The 19,323-nt window shown below is 48.4% G+C and overlaps 9 protein-coding genes across 9 annotated transcripts; 5 read left to right on the forward strand and 4 right to left on the reverse strand.

Annotated features, from left to right (window-relative positions):
• Nucleotides 1–142: 142 nt before the first annotated feature.
• FPSE_08422 (uncharacterized protein) lies at nucleotides 143–1,866 on the reverse strand (the record flags this gene model as incomplete). The annotated part of the gene is made up of 3 exons (XM_009261540.1): nucleotides 143–746; nucleotides 794–1,587; nucleotides 1,645–1,866. 3 exons carry the CDS (start codon nucleotides 1,864–1,866, stop codon nucleotides 143–145), a joined length of 1,620 nt encoding a protein of 539 aa, XP_009259815.1.
• An 898-nt stretch (nucleotides 1,867–2,764) lies between these two features.
• Nucleotides 2,765–3,979, forward strand: FPSE_08421 (uncharacterized protein; the record flags this gene model as incomplete). Its single annotated transcript, XM_009261539.1, has 2 exons — nucleotides 2,765–3,135; nucleotides 3,190–3,979. The coding sequence occupies 2 exons, from the start codon at nucleotides 2,765–2,767 to the stop codon at nucleotides 3,977–3,979; spliced, it is 1,161 nt and encodes a 386-aa protein (XP_009259814.1).
• A 110-nt stretch (nucleotides 3,980–4,089) lies between these two features.
• FPSE_08420 (uncharacterized protein) lies at nucleotides 4,090–5,726 on the reverse strand (the record flags this gene model as incomplete). The annotated part of the gene is made up of 3 exons (XM_009261538.1): nucleotides 4,090–4,995; nucleotides 5,046–5,180; nucleotides 5,229–5,726. 3 exons carry the CDS (start codon nucleotides 5,724–5,726, stop codon nucleotides 4,090–4,092), a joined length of 1,539 nt encoding a protein of 512 aa, XP_009259813.1.
• Nucleotides 5,727–6,506: 780 nt separating this feature from the next.
• Nucleotides 6,507–7,577, forward strand: FPSE_08419 (uncharacterized protein; the record flags this gene model as incomplete). The annotated part of the gene is made up of 1 exon (XM_009261537.1): nucleotides 6,507–7,577. The coding sequence occupies one exon, from the start codon at nucleotides 6,507–6,509 to the stop codon at nucleotides 7,575–7,577; it is 1,071 nt and encodes a 356-aa protein (XP_009259812.1).
• A 291-nt stretch (nucleotides 7,578–7,868) lies between these two features.
• Nucleotides 7,869–9,029, forward strand: FPSE_08418 (uncharacterized protein; the record flags this gene model as incomplete). The annotated part of the gene is made up of 1 exon (XM_009261536.1): nucleotides 7,869–9,029. The coding sequence occupies one exon, from the start codon at nucleotides 7,869–7,871 to the stop codon at nucleotides 9,027–9,029; it is 1,161 nt and encodes a 386-aa protein (XP_009259811.1).
• A 707-nt stretch (nucleotides 9,030–9,736) lies between these two features.
• FPSE_08417 (uncharacterized protein) lies at nucleotides 9,737–11,206 on the forward strand (the record flags this gene model as incomplete). The annotated part of the gene is made up of 1 exon (XM_009261535.1): nucleotides 9,737–11,206. The coding sequence occupies one exon, from the start codon at nucleotides 9,737–9,739 to the stop codon at nucleotides 11,204–11,206; it is 1,470 nt and encodes a 489-aa protein (XP_009259810.1).
• Nucleotides 11,207–11,284: 78 nt separating this feature from the next.
• FPSE_08416 (uncharacterized protein) lies at nucleotides 11,285–13,273 on the reverse strand (the record flags this gene model as incomplete). Its single annotated transcript, XM_009261534.1, has 1 exon — nucleotides 11,285–13,273. The coding sequence occupies one exon, from the start codon at nucleotides 13,271–13,273 to the stop codon at nucleotides 11,285–11,287; it is 1,989 nt and encodes a 662-aa protein (XP_009259809.1).
• A 1,047-nt stretch (nucleotides 13,274–14,320) lies between these two features.
• On the forward strand, nucleotides 14,321–15,512 carry FPSE_08415 (uncharacterized protein; the record flags this gene model as incomplete). Its single annotated transcript, XM_009261533.1, has 2 exons — nucleotides 14,321–14,543; nucleotides 14,596–15,512. The coding sequence occupies 2 exons, from the start codon at nucleotides 14,321–14,323 to the stop codon at nucleotides 15,510–15,512; spliced, it is 1,140 nt and encodes a 379-aa protein (XP_009259808.1).
• Nucleotides 15,513–17,925: 2,413 nt separating this feature from the next.
• Nucleotides 17,926–19,086, reverse strand: FPSE_08414 (uncharacterized protein; the record flags this gene model as incomplete). Its single annotated transcript, XM_009261532.1, has 6 exons — nucleotides 17,926–18,059; nucleotides 18,127–18,304; nucleotides 18,414–18,530; nucleotides 18,587–18,616; nucleotides 18,672–18,802; nucleotides 18,888–19,086. 6 exons carry the CDS (start codon nucleotides 19,084–19,086, stop codon nucleotides 17,926–17,928), a joined length of 789 nt encoding a protein of 262 aa, XP_009259807.1.
• Between the last annotated feature and the right edge of the window lie 237 nt (nucleotides 19,087–19,323).

The following is a 19,323-nucleotide window of genomic DNA, read 5'->3' on the forward strand; positions in this document are numbered from 1 at the left end:
AACATTCCCAGTATCTCATCGAGTGTTCATTTGATCAATATGAGGGGAAACAAGCAAAAAAGCAACTATCTTTACATCGCAACAATTGACTCGCTAACTATTTACAAATAATATTGCCGCCTTCCTTTCTCATAAAGTCATCTCAAATAGCCTTCATGTTCAGATACATGCCATTCTCCGGCTTAATGGTAATAACTCCCCTCGGTAGAACAAGCTTGTTGTCCATCGCTAGAGTCCACTCAAATGACTTGACCATGTTGGCCAACAAACATCGCATCTCAGCCTTTGCGAAGCCTTGACCGATACAGCTTCGCGGTCCGTGTAAAAAGGTAAGGAAGTTGTAGTTGCTGCTCGCTCCTCCGTTCTGGTTGGGCTTTCCATCCTCTGTCATCCATCGCTCGGGTCGGAACTCTGCTGCGTCGGGACCCCAGATCTCTGGGGCGCGGTTGATGTACCAGATTGACACGATGACGTCGGTGCCTTCTGGGATGTATTGGTCGCCGATGCGTGTGTCGCGGAGGGCTGAACGCATGGTGAGAGGAACGGTTGGGTAGAGACGTAGCGTCTCGTGCATGACGCCGTTGAGGTAGGGCATTTGCTCGAGAATGCTGGCGAGGTCTGGTGTGTTGCAGTCGACGTCGGCGGGCAATGAATCTCTGACCTCATCTCTGAGCTTAGACTGGATGTCGGGATACTGGGTGAGTAGGTAGCAGGCCCATGTGAGTGCTGATGCGGTGGTCTCATGTCTGTAAACTGTTAGATACATGTCTTCATAACCTAAGTGTCAACTCACCCAGCTGCCAGGAATGTCAATAGCTGATCCTTCAAAGCCTCGTCTGAAAAGTTATTCGACTTGATCAGAAGCGACAAAACATCAAAGTGGTCATCTCCCTTCTCGATGATGGCGGCCTTTTTCTCCTTGATCATCGGGTAGCATAGCTCATTCAACGATCCCGTCAAGTAGTTGAATAGATCATTCATCTTCCACGGGATCATGCGAATAATAGGTAGTCCTATAGCCAAGGACAACATGGCAAAGACGAGCTTCTCTCGGTCTGGTTCGAGTAGCTGTTCGTAGATGTCGGCCAGCGGATCTATCTTCTTCTCAACAGCATCGAACTTGCGACCCAGACCAGCAATACCGATGATGTCTAATGTCACCTTGCTAGCCCAACCGTTGAGCTCAACGACTGGTGATCTGGATGCCGTGATATCCTGAGCGATAGCCTTTGTAAGTGTCTCACTCTTGGTCCACATCATGGGATACAGCTCCTTGATGTGGCGGAAGTGAAAGGCTGGTGTCGAATTCTTTCGTAGAAACTTGTGCTGTTCACCTTCGACTATGATGAGACCGTCTCCGAGAACGTGACGCAAGAAACCACTGATTCGTTTCGGCTTGGCAAAGTCGTAGCAGTTGTGAACTAAGAGGTCTGCCAGAAGTTGAGGATTCATGATGCATAGTTGGTTGCGAAAGGAATTGAGCATGATAACATCCTTTCCGGGATATTCCTTGGCTAGATCGAGGAATAGGTCGCCAGATGGTCTTCCCTTGACGACGAGAGAATGGTGAGCGGCACTTAGATACGCCTATCAAATGAGTTAATCAGCCTTTCGACGTCCAACAGTCCTTGAAGTAAACCCTACCTTTGGTCCTGGAATGCGTCGAAGTGGGCTGAATAGGCGCGGGTATAACACCGCCCAAAAAACGACTCCAAAGGCATAGTTGATTAGCAATATGGTAACTACAGCCGCCAAGTGACTCTGAGTGCTGTAATAATTCGGAAACAACTTGATGGCAAAGAAACCCTCGATGCAGGCTGCGAGGGTAAGACTCGGAAAGTTTAGAAGCTTGGACATGACGGCCATGTTGACGGTGGTTGGTATCAACGTTGACCAGATAGACGGTGAAGCTTCTGATTGTTTCTCCTTTTGGAATTATTGCGACGGTTCATGTATCCCGTATATCAGTCAACTCTAGATATACTCAATCTGGTTAAAGATGCCGGCCCCTTCGCTTGTTTAAAAGAACTAACGAATTGGGCCGCAATTATTATACCATGTGGAAAACATTTATTCCCACCCATCAGCGTCATACTCCATCTCGGATCTCAAACTCGGTACCACTGCACTTAGTACGCTTTTAGTTAAACGCAGGGTCTGTTAGTGGGTGAGAAGCCATCGCCAGTTTCCATTAACTGACAGCTGCCGCTCAGCTAGACTCAAAGCAGCAAGTCCTTCGTGGGATCGGCAGCGTCTTAACGCCATGCAGGGTCGCAAGGGGGCCTCAATCGGGCTTAGCATGCGAGCTGAAATTGATTGACACTTTTGATGGCATGAGGAAGAAAGGGTTTGGTTTACGATGCGCAGGCACGTGGATAGTTTTCTTTGTCTGTCAGCTCGCAGGTTAAATCTCTTCGTGGTGTTGTTTTCTCTCTCAACACTTTTGGCATCTTCACATGTGTTTTCTCTTTTGATTTATCATGCTTTTTTCATCTTCTTTCCGATATACTTTGCTACTAGTTTGTCATGATGGAACCTTTTTTCGCAACCTAATCCGAAATTAGACGGAACTGGGATGAATCATTGGGATAACTCACAGATCTGTCGATGCGAGAAGTCGGCACATTTTCTATTCTCCGGGAAGTAGACTCTCGGGATTGAAATATTGGGCGAGCGAGCTTATTAAGATCACGGGCATGTCAAGATCGCTCGTTTGTCGACACTCTAACCTCGATCTGCAACCATCATCAAACCTTTAGTTACGATGGCTCCCTTTGTCATTGTCAGCCTCATCCTCGGCTGTGCCCTTCTTGGAGGGTATGCCAGTATGTTCACGTCACATTCACATGGCTTCTTTGATACATTGCGTGTCTGCAACACTGGTGCAGAAGCGTGTATTCTCAACATGACAGATTCAGTATCAAGACCTATCACAGGCATTGAGAGTATCGATGCAGCAATGAATCTTCTACTCGAGTTTTTCTCTCAAGGTCTTCAAAAGAATCCTGACATCAAAGGAATTGATCTAGAAGCCTTGATTGCCTTTGTGTACTTAGCTGCTCAATTTGGTGGCGCTTGGTACATCATAGCCCTCGAGGGCTTGAGATTTGGGAACAAAGGCACAATCTTGAGTTGGTACGTGGCAATTGAATTCTTCTCGAGACTAGCGGTAAGTAACCATGATTATAGGACTGGAACATTCGGCATAGTGTTCCAAGCTGTCACCATCACCATCATCGCACCGATCTACCTCACCATCCAACTCCTCCTCTCGCCCTCGACTCCCCAACAGGCAAACCTCCTCGCCGACCCGACCGATCTCAGTTTCTTGCCCGTTGCTACACTTATATCATACGTTGTGCCGAGCATTGGCCTTTGTCTGCCGCTAGTCTTTGACATCTCGCGGGAGGCAAAGTTCATTGCTGTCGCGCTCTGGCAACCTTTTCCGTTGTACCAGTCTGCGCTTCAGTACATCTCACGTCTGTTCAGCGGCATCCAGGGAACCAAATCCAAGAAGAACGCGTACATTGACGTGAGGCGGTGCAGGAAAGCCCTCGACCGAGCATACCTGTTTATCACAGGGCTGACTATGGGTGTCCATCTCTTCGTGATGGGAACCATTTTCGCGTCCTACATTGGCCAAGTTCAACCTGTATCCGGACACCACATCCTTGCTCTTACGTCAATCACGAGCCCACCGACATTGGCCCTCTTGGAGCCATCTGTTTCAGTTTTGCAGTCGAGAGAGGTTGTGGTCTCGTTCTTGCGATGGGACGTCTATTGCACCTGTCTTTCCATGATAGTCTGGTCTGGCTACCAGCTCTCCGTCGCGCAAAAGGCTCCCAGTGTTATGGTAACAGTTTTTAGGGTGATATTGTTGGTGCTGATTGGTGGACCAATCTTTCCAGCATTGATGTTTCTTTGGAAGAGGGATGATCTTGTGATCAAGGTTTTGCCTGCGTCACGAAAGCAGAAGTGAAAGCTACAACGATAGGTGTAGGCGAGATAAGTGAACAGAGACTTGAAAAAGAATACTACTGAATATTAAAGTACATAGTGTTTTTTACCCATACAAACATGACGCCCGCATCAAGAAGAAAGCAAAGTCGGATCCGGAGACACTCCCAAACCATCCAGTCGACATTCCAACAGCCTAGACTCCAGCAACTTCGGTGAAGCTGCCCAGAGTTTGTTCGTACCTTCTGGCTCGCAGGCATCCTCCTCCAACCATCCAACAGCAGACCTGATACCGATCGCAGAGTTTAACCTGGTCAATATGATACCTGCTCTCTCCCCTTGCGCAGGCGTAATGTAAACGCAGTGCGTGACAAGCCTGATCGAATGCACTATCATGATGGCAGCGGCTCCGTCGTACATCATACTCGAGGGCATACCGTTGGAGTCAATGTCACCGAGTGCATACGGCACGCTGGCGAGCATGTCGTCGACACATTTACGCACGTCACACTCCAGGATGGGGACGCATTGCGCCCACATGGCCTGGTAGCTACTGGACTCATCTTCTTGATCTTCCTCTTCTGGCTGGAGAGTTGACTGGTAGAGGAGCATACTCTGCAGTAGAATGAGACGCGCTGAGCGGACGAGGATCATGATGCATGCTGTCTCGGCGTCGTAGTGCATGTTACCAGCACCCATTTCTCCGAGCATGGTGGGGACACCGCGGCCTTCGAAGGTATTCTGCCAGTATGTTGCAGCCTCACAGTCCCATGCGTGGAAGCTGTCCAGCATGTCGAAGCATTCTTGCAGGAGAAGCCTTTCTTCCTCAGCGCTTTTACTGTCTTCAGACGAAGCGGATGGACTGCCGCCCTGTTGAAATGACTCGGACTCTACAAATTGGAACAAACGATGGCGCAGGGACAGTGTCCTGGACATCATTGCTAGAGCGCGGAGAAGCGGGTCAAAGATACCAATTACTGTGGCAATGGCTCCAGGGTCGGTGTATGTATCATCGCCGTGTAGGAAGGAGTAGATTTGCTGCGCGCTTCAATTAGGACAGATTCATGTATGGGGCTCGGGCAACTTACCAGGCGCAACAGAGCAAGTAGAAATAGCTCTGCTCCTCGTCTCGTACCGATTTGACTTGGTCCTCGTCTCTCTAACAAGTAAAACAAACCTGATGCATGTTCATTCGGATCTCCCAAACCCTCACCACTAAAGTCCTAGTCAAGTTAGGCTTGGGATCTGTTACTTATGGATATGATGCTCACCTTGTACGTGCACAGCAGCAAGATTGTCGCAATGACACTATCGTCAAGCGCCTGGGCATCAGACTGTATACTCTGCTGTAATCCCTTGATCACCCGCCCGTAGTTCCTCAAAGATCGCGTCCGAAGCTCTTCATTACCCAGATGATTGAACGCAGCCAGCTGCGCTACACTGAGAGTCGCTGTCTCGACCAATCCTCCATCTTTGTGATGGTTAAAGAGACTCGGGAGGAAGCTGAAGTGGCCTGGGAACCCGTCGCCTTCGTCTGGCGATACGAAGCGACGGACGAAATAGCACAGCGACATATCATCGTAAGACTGTACCGGTTGACGAATGATCGCCAGAGCTCTTTTGCGGGTTGAAGGTTCAGGGATTCGCTTGGTGGCCTTTGCGGGCGCTTTGTCCTTAGTTTTCTCGGGCGTCCGCGGATTCGCTGTGACAACAAGCGACGTCGCATTTGTTGTTTTTGCAGTTGTTGTATTGGTCGATGTATTCGGCATCTTCGGCTTTTGAGCAGAATGTCGGAATTGAAACTCGTCGGTGTATCCAAGGCAGGGTTTGCCATAGTTGTAGCATCGTCGACACGTGGGTTTCCCCTCATCGCACTATCATTATCATCAACATCAGACAGGCACTCTTGGTGAAACAGCGTGGCGTTAGTTACGTACCTTGACTTTGCGCTGCCTGCATCGCAAACATCCTGAGCTGAATCGTCCTGGGAAAACCATAGTCACTAGAGCACGAATTGTGGAAACGATCTCAGAAAGGCTTGGGAGTTGAGTGATTTGAGATAACTATGTCTAGAGTAAGATGGGGAAAGAGAGCCTCGTCGAGTGTCCGCTGCGGAAAAGCAGGGCGGACAGTGCCCGTTGATTTGGCACGGACAGCAAGCCATGGTTCTCTAGCTCCAAATGAGGTGACAGGGCATGGATGTCGAGAAACAGGGTTATCAGCGGGGTCTGGCAGGGCTTGAAGAGTCCAGACGGGGCCTCAACTGCCGGGGGATAAACAGGATCTGCACGGTAGCTTGTTACGGTCAAGCTTGCGATTCCAGTTTTTGATTCCTGTTCAGAGTTTTGGTGAGCCGAGGCTTGAATATCATGATCGACTTGATGGAATCTATGTGTGACATGCTAAGGATGGAGATACGGGGCTTCAAAGATGAAGGAACTCATCGTATAAGATCCCCTGCAGTCACGGTAGCATACAACTTTGAACAGCTACCGAAACTAAATTGGACCCAAGTTGTCATTCCTACTCTTTGTTTCAAGTTTATTATCATGTCGTCCCTTCTCTACTCCCCCGTCCTGGGCTACGTCCAGAGCCTGAACAACTTCGTCCTCTCACCTGTTCTATCCTGTCCACTGCTTCTCACATCAATCTACGCACCAGAACTCGCCAACAATGCACTCTCTTCAATCGCCGCTCGACTTCCACCTCAAATCTCAGCTACCCTAGACCTCCAAACCGTCAACAAGGTTCTCCTCATCTGGACTAGCCTGAGCATCTTGCGTACCATCAACAAGGTCCTCAATGTGATGGCTCACAATTCTTGGCGTATCAGACCCGCCTCGAATTGGTCCTGGACAAATGAAATTGCCGTCGTCACTGGCGGCTCCAGCGGTATCGGCTTGAGCATGGTACAAAAGTTGACTGGGATGGGAATACGAGTTGCTGTCTTTGATGTCCAGGATCTGCCCAAGGAATTGCAGGGTGATTCGCGCGTTAACTTTTATCGCTGCGACATAACCACTGTCGAATCTGTGGCGGAAGCGGCTGATGCCGTGAGACGCGAACTGGGGCATCCGACTATTCTCATCAACAATGCTGGCATCACGTCTCCGATGCCGATTCTAAAGATGACAGAATCTTTTCTTCGCAAGATTATGGGCGTCAATCTCATGTCCTTGTGGTACACAACTCAGCAATTCCTCCCTCGAATGATCCAGCTTGACAAGGGTCATATTATCACAGTGGCAAGTATCGCGTCTTTCGTCGCCTTGCCCACAGGCGCCGACTACTCCGCGACAAAAGCTGGCGCCTTGTCTTTCCACGAGTCTCTCGCAAGTGAGCTCAAGCATTTCTACAAGGCTCCCAACGTTTTGACAACTGTTGTTCATCCCAATTTTGTCAGAACACCCCTCGTCGAAGGGTTCGTGGACAAATTGGAACGTGGAGGAGTAAAGTTTTTGACTCCCGATGATATCGCGAATGAAGTCATCGCGCAGATTAAACGCAAGCGCGGCGGTCAGATTATTGTTCCCAAGTCTGCCTCTGGTATCTCGGGAATTAGAGGCTGGCCTACTTGGATACAGGAGATCCTGCGGGATATGATTGGAAAGACAGCTTAGCGGTAAACTGTGTTTGTAGTGAGAGGTACAATGGTTCGAGGAGGAACTTGGTTAAGTGATGGGTAGATATTGTGAATAAAGTATCCTTGCTGAATTGATACCCTCGGTAATCGGGCCACTATAGAATGCATAACTTACAGTCGAAATGTGAAGTCTAAATGTTGATCTGCACCAGCTGAATACATAAAGGCCAGCCTGCCCTCCCTGTTTTCGGCAACCTTTCGCCAATCTTCTCTTCATCGCACTGACACTGAACGTACCGCTTCTGCCAAGAAATATTTTACTCTAAAGATGGCGTTTAAAGACTCAGTCCAATTGTGCTTTGGTTATGTCTATGCAGCGCTGATAACACCATGGCTTCTCTCACACTTCCTCTTCGACATCACTCTCTGCCTCATCCCATATCTTCGACCCTCACGAAAATGGTCCCTCAACCAAGCTGTTCGCGTCCGACTTATCCGTCTCGTACTTCTCTACTGGTCACTCACCAAGTACGGAGACCGATTGAGACTCGATCCAAAACGGGAGAAGAACCGATTCGAAGTAGTCTCTCCACGATCGCCCAAGCTCTACAGAGCAATTCTTTCGGATTATGTCGTACGGCCCGCACAACTGGGAATGACTTGGACGCCAGCACGACCTCCACCCGCGGGACTAGTCAACTCCAATATGGTCGTGGCACTGCACTTCCACGGCGGAGGTTATGTTATTGGGAATGGTCGTGATGAAGATACTGGATTTCTGGCAAAGACTCTCGTGAGGCGTATGGGTTGCAGTCATGTTTGCACTCCACAATACCGTCTCTCGAGCAGTAACAACGGGCAATTTCCAGCACCTCTCCAGGATGCCCTCACAGCGTATCTCGATCTGATCAAGAGCAAGGGAATTCCAGCAAGCCAGATCATTCTGTCAGGCGACTCAGCGGGAGCCAATCTTGCGCTCGCATTGGTACGATACATTCACGAGCACGGAAAAGACGACGACATTCCTTTCCCGAGGGCCATGGCTCTTTGGTCACCTTGGGTAGACATCGCCGGTGCGTTAGAGCAGGATGTCAAACAATCACCCAATTACAAGACCGATTATCTGAACATGTATTTTGCTCGCTGGGGCGCAGCTACTGTCTCTGGCTATGGAATCACCGATCCTGCAGGACCATACCTTTCCCCTCTACGCAACCCATTCACACTCGAAGAGTCACTTCCGGTATACGTCAACGCAGGAGGGGGCGAAGTCCTATGCGAGGATATCAAGAACTTCTGCCAACGCTACGAGAAGCATGGTTGGAACATCCACTTGGACGTGTCTGAAGGGTGTCCTCATGACATTCTGCTACTAGGAGACACGATGGGATTCGGTGCCGAGGCAAAGAAAGCAGCTGAGAATGCTAGAGGATTCTTGAACGTGAATGCGGGGTTGAAGCTGCAGAGCTATAGCCCGAGGGAGCTCTGATCCACGAACATGGGCATGAGAAGATGGGCTGGAGGAAGACTCTTGGCGTCCCAACAAAGGACGATCAAGCTACGTAATTTAGCAATTTCACATGCTTTTTGAACAAGACTCTTTGAGGCCATGTACCCCGCCAGAAACAGATTTTAGCTATGCAGCTTTGACAACGCAGTCGCGTGATGGTTATACCCGATGCACCCACATTGAGTCAGTCACAGACACACCAGCCCTTCTCAACGACAAACTTCCCTGCTAGTTTCGCAAACAAATCCATTTGTTTCTCCCAAAATTATATTCAGATCTGCACGGGGGGGATCATATTGCCCCGCATTGTGTGTCCGTTGACTCAACTCTAAACGTCGTGTCTTCTCTATACAGTTTAGCTTGCGATCTACGTTTCCGTGCCCGCGGAACCCGTCAGGCCCGTGTGCCCTCACGGACAACAACGTCATTGCATGGGTTCAGAGGCAAGCGATGAAGATCGTTGCGCGGGTCCCGAGTCCATCTCGGTAGTTCGGAAGCTATGCTTCTACCAAGCTACCCATTCGAGGTATGGTGGGGGGAGCTGAGGCAAAGTGCCGAGGTTTTACTTGGGCCGCTGGAACTTCCTGATCAGTCGTATTCTGGCAGATTTCGTTTATAACGGTCTAATCGCGTTGCAAAACATTCGAGATCAGCAGGATTTGATACACAGAAACACAATCATAACCATGGAGCAACACACAAACAACACAAAGTCATTTGATGTTATCATCATCGGCGCTGGTATTTCTGGCATCAACGCAGCATACCGTCTCCAAACAGAAGGCCCTTCAAATCTCACCTACGCCATCATTGAAGGTCGAGACTCTATCGGCGGTACCTGGGATCTGTTCAAGTACCCTGGTATCCGATCAGACTCTGACATTTTCACATTTGGCTTCCCCTGGAGTCCCTGGAAACGCAATGACTCTTTAGCCCCGGGCGATGAGATCAAGAATTACATGATCGAATCAGCTCGCTCGGCTGGCATAGATCATCACATCTGTTACAACCATGCCGTCAAGACCGCCAACTGGTCTACTAGCGACAAGAAATGGAACCTCGAAGTGTTTCGAAGTGGTGATGAGAAGCCTACTTCTTTCCAAGCTAGATTCTTGCTTCTCGGAACGGGTTACTACGACTACCAGACACCTTTGCAGGCTGTCATTCCTGGAATTGAGCGGTTTCAAGGCAAAGTTATCCACCCTCAGTTCTGGCCTGAAGACTACGACTACACCAACAAGAACGTCGTAGTCATCGGGAGCGGCGCCACGGCCGTCACCATCGTCCCATCTGTTGCAGATAAGGTTAAGCGAGTCACTATGCTTCAGAGAAGTCCCAGTTACATCTTCCCTCTTCCTTCTAGCAGCTTCTTCACACGCCTTCTCTTCACCATCCTCCCAGCTAGCATCGCCCTTTTCATCAACCGTCTTCTGTGGCTAGTCAGGAGCTATCTCACCACAATCATGTGCAAATCCTGCCCTGGCCTAGCCAAGAAGATCATCAAGCACGTCACCATCAAGCAACTCCCTCCAAACGTCAAGTGGGATCCTCACTTCAAGCCCCGCTACAACCCATGGGAGCAACGCTTCTGCGCCTCCCTGGACGGCGATTTCTTCGCTGCCATTCGTTCTGGAAAGGCAGATGTGGTGACCGATACGATCAAGACCGTCACGGAGAAGAGCATCGAGCTTGAGTCTGGGGATGTGTTACATCCTGATTTGATCGTGACAGCGACGGGTCTCAAGGTTCGTTTTGGAGGCGGCATCAAGTTTAGCATGGATGGCAGTGAGTTCAACGTGTCTGATAAGTTTGCCTGGAAGGCTGCCATGCTCGAGGATGTGCCCAACTTGCTTTTCATGACGGGATACGAGAATGCATCGTGGACTTTGGGTGCCGACGTCAGCGCTCGACTGTGTGTGCGTATTCTGCGCAAGATGGAACAAACAAAGGCTGTTGCTGTGATTCCACGTCTGACTTCTTCAGAGGGTATGCCCGTGAAGCCAATGATGAGCCTCTCTTCAACATACCTGAAGAACGCTGGCTCAGTGTTTCCCAAAGGTGGCACAGGTTTGTGGAGTCCCAAGTCTAATTACTTTTCGGATATGGCTGGTGCGAAATGGGGTGATATCACTTCAGGGCTGGAGTATGTTTCATAGTCTTTTGTACACATGATAGCGAGGTTCAGGTAGCTGTAATATAGGTAGTAAAATGTTTTTAAATTACTCTTTGTTATATTATAGAGATATATCAGTGAAGCGACGTGATAGAGACTCTTCGGGGCTCAATAGTATCTTGGACGAATCACTTTGTGGCCCTGTGTCCCAGGCCAGGCCCCTCTCTATACTAACATTGAGGTAACGTACTAAACTTTGATCGATCCCTTGCCGTGCTCTAAAGACCAGGTACAAGTCACCTGAGAGAAGTATTCTTGTGCATGATCGCTTGATATCGATCTCGGTAAGAGCAGTGTCAATGGTTTCGGGTGCTTTGATCCAGTGATCCACCTGAGGTCCTACCAGACACCCTACCATGCTACTGGGATTTTGTATCTTGTCCTTGCGACTTCTGACGTAGATGATGAATGGCGGTAGTTTTGCTTTCGGGTCATTATCTCTGAAGACGAGCAACGTGATCGGCACAGCATTGATCATATTGTTAAAGCCCTCGAGTACAGTAGCGTGAGCTCGCGACTCTGGTAAGGGCAGTACACAATTAACTGGATAGTCACTGCTGAGAGTGTATTTGGCGTGTTCTATAGGTAATGATCTGAACCTGAATGTTGGGCTTGGACCTCCACCCTTTGGTATTGATTGAGAAGCTCCAAATGCTGACTCCAATGGGACATATGCCTTGATCAATATCGTTTCCGGTGGATCCGCTGGAGGCCCTCTTTCTCTGTTCTCGGCATCAAACTGCTTCAACCTGTATACAGACTCATTATGCAGTCTCTCGTCTTCTTCCTTGAGACATAAGCGTAGCGGCATCAAGCGCACTCTAAACCATCGGCATCGGTAGCCATTTTCCACCCTTTGAAAACTGCCAGAAGACAGTTTCTTGATAGGTATCGCGATGTATCCATCTTTGTTCCAACAGCGTAGTATGGCAAGTAGACACATCACCTTCAAACCCTTGGAGTTTTGTCTAGCTGGTGTGATGACGAGGCCGTGATCAACGGCCTTCACAGGGTGAACATTCTTTGAGAATCTGACTGTTCCTACCACATCAACCTCGTCTAGTCCACAACTAAGGTATTTGTGATCGGCTGGTAATGGACACAGCCTGACCAGCACAGCCGATAGACTGATGTTCTGCTTTGCCATATCGTATGGCGAATGACTGTCTGAAAAGTCCTTTGGCGTAACAATATCATGTGAATCTCTGAAACAGCATACAGACGGAGCTAATAGACCAAGGAATCGGAATCCCCTCGCAGAAGTTCCCTCACTGGTGGAATAACCTTTATCTTGAAGTGGCTCTGTCGACCATGCGAATAATGAGTCGTCGTTTGAGAGCTTCATTATCTCGACTTGAAGTCTGTAAAACGCTTTTTGGCCTTCCCCGTATATAAGAGGCATGTTGACATCAAAAAGACCAAGCAGCGAATACGCTTGATCTTCAAGTCTTGTCGTTTCTCGCATCGATGCCCATGACATGATCATGGCAATGCTAACGTGAGTCCACGTGTGTCCAACCAAAGTCTTAATGTCAATCTTTGTGATTTCCGAAATTGTGGCACTGAGAGTGGCTTTCGTACCAATCTCACACCAGTCGTCGGCCAAGAATATCACCTCATGTGGTGCAAGTAACTCTTGTAGCGTCCACCCACGTGTAAACCAGCGACTCTGGCGAAATTGAGATCCTTTGGACACGGGATTTTCTGTGCTTGGCACGTCTTGTAGGTACACATAACATGCATCTGACTTTCGATACCATAGAAACATGGAGTTGATAGCCTCTGATAGTTCCGCGCTTGACGTCTTGTCTATACAGCAAGTGTCAACCCAGGCGTATTCAAATCCCTCATTCCTGGCTTTTGCGCAGAACTCGACGATTTTTCGATATCCTTTGGAGTCTTCTGAGATAGGAAGTGAGCCTGTCATTTGTTGGTAGGAGACTTCTTCATTCGTCCATACGTGCGAGAGGATGGCGTATGTTGGGACTTCTCGGCCCAGGTCCCCAACGAAGGATTCTAACTCTAGGGTTTCGACATTGATGAGACGCATATCGGACGTGCGTCGAGATTTTGGAGATGACAGACATGGGTTGAGACCTTCTGCTGGTTGGCTTCAAGGGGAGCAGCAACAAGGTAAGAGGGGGACCATAGGAAGAAGATCGCCGAGACACAACCAGCCTTATTTGTGGGCTTGTGTCAAGGAAACGAAATCTTACATTGCACGTGATTGGTCTAAATCAGTTGGAATCTAGCGTTGTTACTCAGCCCCGCGATTGATATATGATGAGATGAGGTGAGGTTTCACTCCCTCACATCGACACTCTATCTGGGCTACACAGAAATAATACAATTGCTAACGGGAGAGATCGTTTCTATTTTGTCAATTCCATGTCAGTTTTGATATAAATGGTTCTGCGTACCCGCTCAATTGGTGGCTGTACTGGCTCCAAGGCATGCATGCGAAGCTTGCCTTAGCGTGTGACTTTGCCAATTGTGATGATCCTGGTAATTAGATCGCGTATGGGATGATATTATTCTCAGATAAACGCTCAGAATTAGTCTTGACAAATGTTTCAAAGCTTTGGCAGACAACAAGACAGCTTCTAATCAAAGCTTCCTATTTCGGTCAAGTGCAAACAAATCTCACTCTGCCATGTCACTAGCTCAATCTCTGTCCGCCGTCAGCTTACGTCTAGTCCCAGCTACGTGGCTCAGCTATATACTTCTGTGGAGCCTTGACGTCTGTGTTTCACAGTTGAATAATCGAGGATGTTCCTAATTAGGAAACGTGCTCACCAAGCAACCAACCATGATAGAATTATTTCTCTAGGTGGCATGCGGCGATGCTAACTTCAGCGCTTCATACGACTGAATTGGTTGATTACGTAGAGGCTCAGATGTTCTTGGCAAATTAGCACTGCTTTAGCTTGAATGAAGCTGGATATGACGGTAATCGCAGTATTGTCAGACCTTTATCAAAGATATTTAAGAAGAGGAGGCTCACCCGTTGAAACAAAAATACTACAACTTCATCCTCAACCAACTCATCATACTACCAATCATCCAATATTTCAACATCTACTTTCGTTGTCACACCATGAAGAGCATCTCCCTCCTCGTCCTCGCAGCCTCATGGGCGTCGGCTATGCCCAAGCCCGAACACTCCAAAGGAGCATTGTACTTTCTCGACAGTGATCCCAATGGCGCCTCTGTGGTATCTTTCGGCATCACTAGAGATGGATCATTGGGCGAGCCCGTGAGGACTTCGACTGGTGGCAATGGCTTGATTGGCAACAACGCCAATGGCTCCGTCACTGCCGGTGAGTGACGCTGAAGAAACAATTTCACAACTGCACTAACATTTATTACTAGACCCTCTTTTCTCCCAAGGTTCTATCATCGTAGATGGAAACCTTTTATTCACCGTCAACGCCGGATCCAACACCCTAGCTGCTTTCAACATTCCCGAAAACGACCCAACTCACCCTATACTCATGGGACAGCCTATGGACACTGCCGGCATCACTCCCAACACAGTAGCTTACTCGCGCAAGCACAAAATCGCATGTGTCGCCAACACTGGAACCAATCCTGGTGTCCAGTGTTTCAGCGTTTCAGGCAGCGAAGGTGTCAAGCCAGTTGGTGGTCTCAGGGCTCTGCTGGTCTTGAACCAGACAAACCCTGTGATGGGACCTGCGAACACTGTCTCCAACATTGTCTTTAACCCTTCCCAGACAGCTCTTTTCGTCGTTATCAAAGGCGATGGTATGCAGAACGGTTATGTCTACGCCTACAAGGTCGAAAACGGCATCGTCAGCGAGGAGGCTATCATCTCGAGACCTGAGAATCTGCCCATTCCTTTTACCATGGCCTTTTCTGACGACAACTCTGCGCTAATGGCTACGCCTGCCTACGGTGCTGCATTTGTGTCCGTCTCCGATGACTACAGGGTAACCACTGAAAGTGTCCTCAACATCACGACTCAAATGGCTACCTGCTGGACTGCCCGATCTTCAGAAACTGGATCGGTGTATCTTCTCGACGCAGGCCGCGCCAACATCAACGCGGTCAACACAAAGTCCAAGGCTATCAGTCGCGTTCTTCCCGGATACGAACCGGGCATGGGCAACTTTGACGGTATCATCTCTGGGTCGAAGCTGTACGTTCTCGAGGCTGCTCCAGCTATCGCTATCTTTGACCTCAAAGATCCTTCTCTTGGTCCCAAGGTTGTTGGCTTGAAGGGTTTGGGCAATCGTGCTTCTTGGATTGGAATGGCGGCGTATGCTTAGGGTTTATGACGCTAGACTCAAGTTGCAGGTTTTTGAAGTTACATGGCTTAACAATTATGGTACCGAATTATGGTACTGATATACTTCTTCTTTTTTTTCATAGCATTTAGCTTCTCTTTTCGAACACCAAATGGCACCACATGTTACATGTTTAGCTAAAGCCTGTTTAGCGGTGTGTCTAGTTTTATTTTTGTATTTATTAGATAGATCCTAAAAATGAAATGCAATTCTCACACTTGAGTATCTACCCTACTGCTTGCGTAAGATGCATTTCCAGGACTATACTCAGTATCCAGTTCATGACGTCCTGTCTTAGCCCATAAAATACGACTCAATGCTTACCAAGATCCCAATTGCAACGTAATACCGTCCGTTATGTGGCGGTGTGTTGGAAATCTCTCAAGAGCAGCAACTAACATAATGCAACCCCAGGAGGATTTCGATCCATACATGTCGTCTTCTGTTCTTATCAGGAGTATTGGTTGACGTTGTAATCAATGCCCTTGAGAAGCAAATTAACCAAATCGTACAGCCTCCACTAGATCATGTCATGATATTGTAAGCATGATTCGCATTAACTAATTTACGTAGATACGAATTGTGACTGCAGTCATCCCGCTCACTCCGAAATCCCGCCTGTTGCGTCATCTTGGTCCTCCTCAGCCACTGTAAGGCCTTACAGTACCATTGAGCCGGGTCTTCGTGACCTCTTCGGTGGAGTCTACAGGTTGATCGCACTCTAACCACATGACACTCAACTGCCGCCCATCATAAGGACGCCTCATGCGAAGTTTAGTCTAGCGACTATGTAACCAGGTCGCCACGTTGTAATATTTCAACGTATCGATCTCGTATAATCGAGGCTCATATCCAAGTCCATGGTTCGTGTCCCCCACATATCCCAACGTCGCCCTGAGGATACAGTCCTGTTGAGGTTGTATTTGTCATCTTATCAGATGATCATACTCTATTGTATTGATAGTAGACAGCAAATTAATCTTCGTGTCATTTTTTACGTTTCATTGTGGTTTTCACTTTGCTCCGTGAGGCTTTTTGGTACAAATAGACCCTGTAAGGTGTGTTCTCTAAAATATAGATCAGCGAAAGCACACATTTCCACATGGGGAATAGAAGCATACGTTTATTTAAGCTTACACAGTAGTATGTATTGAGTCATCGCTAAACTCCCGTGTTAGCGTGGGACATGGAATCGAGATAGAACATTGTCCCGTATGGTTTAAAGAATACGGTCGGTATCCCACTTCTGGTCCAGAACGGCGAAAGACACTACAGGGTAATACATTGTCGGCCCGCCCCGAGTTGTTAATACGCCTCACCTTGACTTTAGTCTATCCATTGTCATTGCCTGACATGGATCGGAACGTCTCAAAGAGGTAACAGATAATGATTCATCCAAGTCTACTTTGTTTGGTCCTGCCTCTTTCGTTATTCAGCATCCCACCATCCCGCTCGGGTGATTCATTGCATGAATGGACGGTTTGGTGTTAGGGTTCAAACGGAACCCAATTGGGACGTTGCAAGAGCCAGGGTTCATTATTAGAGTTGGATTATCAATTGTCCGCTCATAATCTCCGACACAAATGACGAAAGGTCGTAAGGCATTTCGCCAAACATCTGGCGAATTCGCCTCTGTCAGGTCATCTGTTTCAGAATGTCTTGATACGCGAGCTGCAACTTGGGCAGAGCGCTAACAACGGTCACTAGTCAGCTAGTGCACATCAGCCCTCGGTTATCCAACTGCAGTAGGCATTGTCTTGCGAATTGCTTCTTCTCCTAGTGACATTCAGCCGAGTTCTACCCAGGGACTGTGTTTGAATCAAGTGGATAAGTTCACCCTTCTCCCTACGAGGCTAATCTGAATCAACCACTAACAACACGCGGAGTTGGCCGCGAAATGCCGGACTCTTGTTACAGAAGACCCCCACAGTTATAGTCGTATTGCAGTGTCAAGGACCCCTGACATGGAGGGTTACAGCGTAAAGGGGGATGAAAATGCCAAGCGGCAAGGTTTGTTTTGCCAGTGTCGACGACGGCCCTTAAGGTTTCGGTTGATTGACCAGGATGAGAGGACACGCCGTTCCATCGTCGATCACGGACCGGCGAAAAGGGAAAATCTTATACGTAGCAAACTCAATCGTGCCAAAACTCTATCGACTACTAAGCCACGGGAGCGGAAGGTGAAATTGACATGGTACTAGAGAGTTTGGTGGGATAATAATAGACTCGGTGTTATAGCAGGCAGAAAGACCGTGGAGAATTCAAGGCCGAGATTTGGCGAAACTCAATAATTGATTGATGCTAATAATATTGTTTATTCATGTGTGCCAGCTTGCTTTTGGGGAAAAAACAATTACACATTGACGGACTATATGCTGTATTCTATAGACTAATTTCAAGAATGCTTGAATGTAGGCGCCCTCTTCTGGAGGAATGATTGAATGCCCTCCTGGAAATCATTTAGGCCGAAAGTCGAGTAGTACAGGGCCTTTTCATGGGTCATGCCAGCGCTCAGGGTGCTGTTTTCCACTTTGTACAGGGAACCACCAAGTTAGCAACAGTGGATCAACACCATCACGACACAACATCAACGTACCTGTCAACACAGCTTGCTTCGCCGTCTTGATGACTGGACCAGAGAGCCTTGCAATCTTTTCGGCCAGGGCTGTTGCGGAAGGCAACACATCCGCCTTGGGGAAAACCTTGGTTACCACTCCAAGCCGCTCGAATTCTGCGCCGCTGGCAGGTTCACCGGTGAGGACGAATTCCATTGCCTAGACGAGGAGGTAGTTAGTTATCATCACATGTCGATTGAGCAGTACGGTTATGCAAGGTGACCTGACAATGCACCATTCCAGACATAAAGAGGGTGTAGGGACTAACCTTGTGCTTGCCAAGGGCACGGGCCAGGCGCTGTGTACCCCCGGCTCCAGGGATCGTTCCAATCTTTACCTCGGGAAGACCAAACATGGCATCTTCGGCGGCGTAGATGATGTCGCACTGCAGATGGTGATAAGCATAACAGGTACACATATGGAGAAGGAATCAAGACTTACTGCAAGCGAAATCTCAAAACCACCGCCAAGCTATAATACGTATCTCATTAGCATTTGCCAAGGCGGCAGATAGGCAATTACGTACCGCGTAGCCTACAACAGCAGCGATGATGGGCTTGGTGAATCGATCAAGAGCATCTGTCAGGTCCTTGAGAAAGGCAATCTGATGAGCCTTGGAAGTGGAAAGCTCAACAAGCTCATTGAGATCCATTCCAGCTATAATGTTGACCGTCAGCAACCGTTGATCTCGATCACTGGTGCAACGGCTTTCCAGCAGTGGTGCTGATCTTCAGGAACTTACCGCAGAAATGGCCCTCTGGTCCACCAGTCAGAACAACGGCGCGGACAGTATCCACTGAGTCGAGGTAGGCCAGAGTGGCCACCATCTCATCAATTGTCTTTTGCGCAAAAGCATTGCGCTTTGCAGGTCTGTTGAACTGGATGGTTGCAACGCCTGTTTCCTCGTTGACCGAGAGCTTGAGGTCTGTAAGATTGTCCATTGTGAAATAATCTTGGTATGATGTGATGTCAGAAGTAGAATATTGAAGAGTCAGAAAAAGAAATATGGTGATGATGATGCAAGAGTGTTTTGTTTCTGAGACAAGAGATCAAGTTTATGTTTAACTTCAACTTCAACCATACACTCGTAAAGCGCGTGATTTTGTCATGGCTGCATAAAAAGGAAAACTCTCGAGTTTCAACCAAGTGGAGAGAGACGCTGTCACAGGTTCCGGAAC

This window comes from Fusarium pseudograminearum, chromosome 3 (assembly GCF_000303195.2).
Source record: "Fusarium pseudograminearum CS3096 chromosome 3, whole genome shotgun sequence".
Taxonomy (NCBI): Eukaryota; Fungi; Ascomycota; class Sordariomycetes; order Hypocreales; family Nectriaceae; genus Fusarium; species Fusarium pseudograminearum.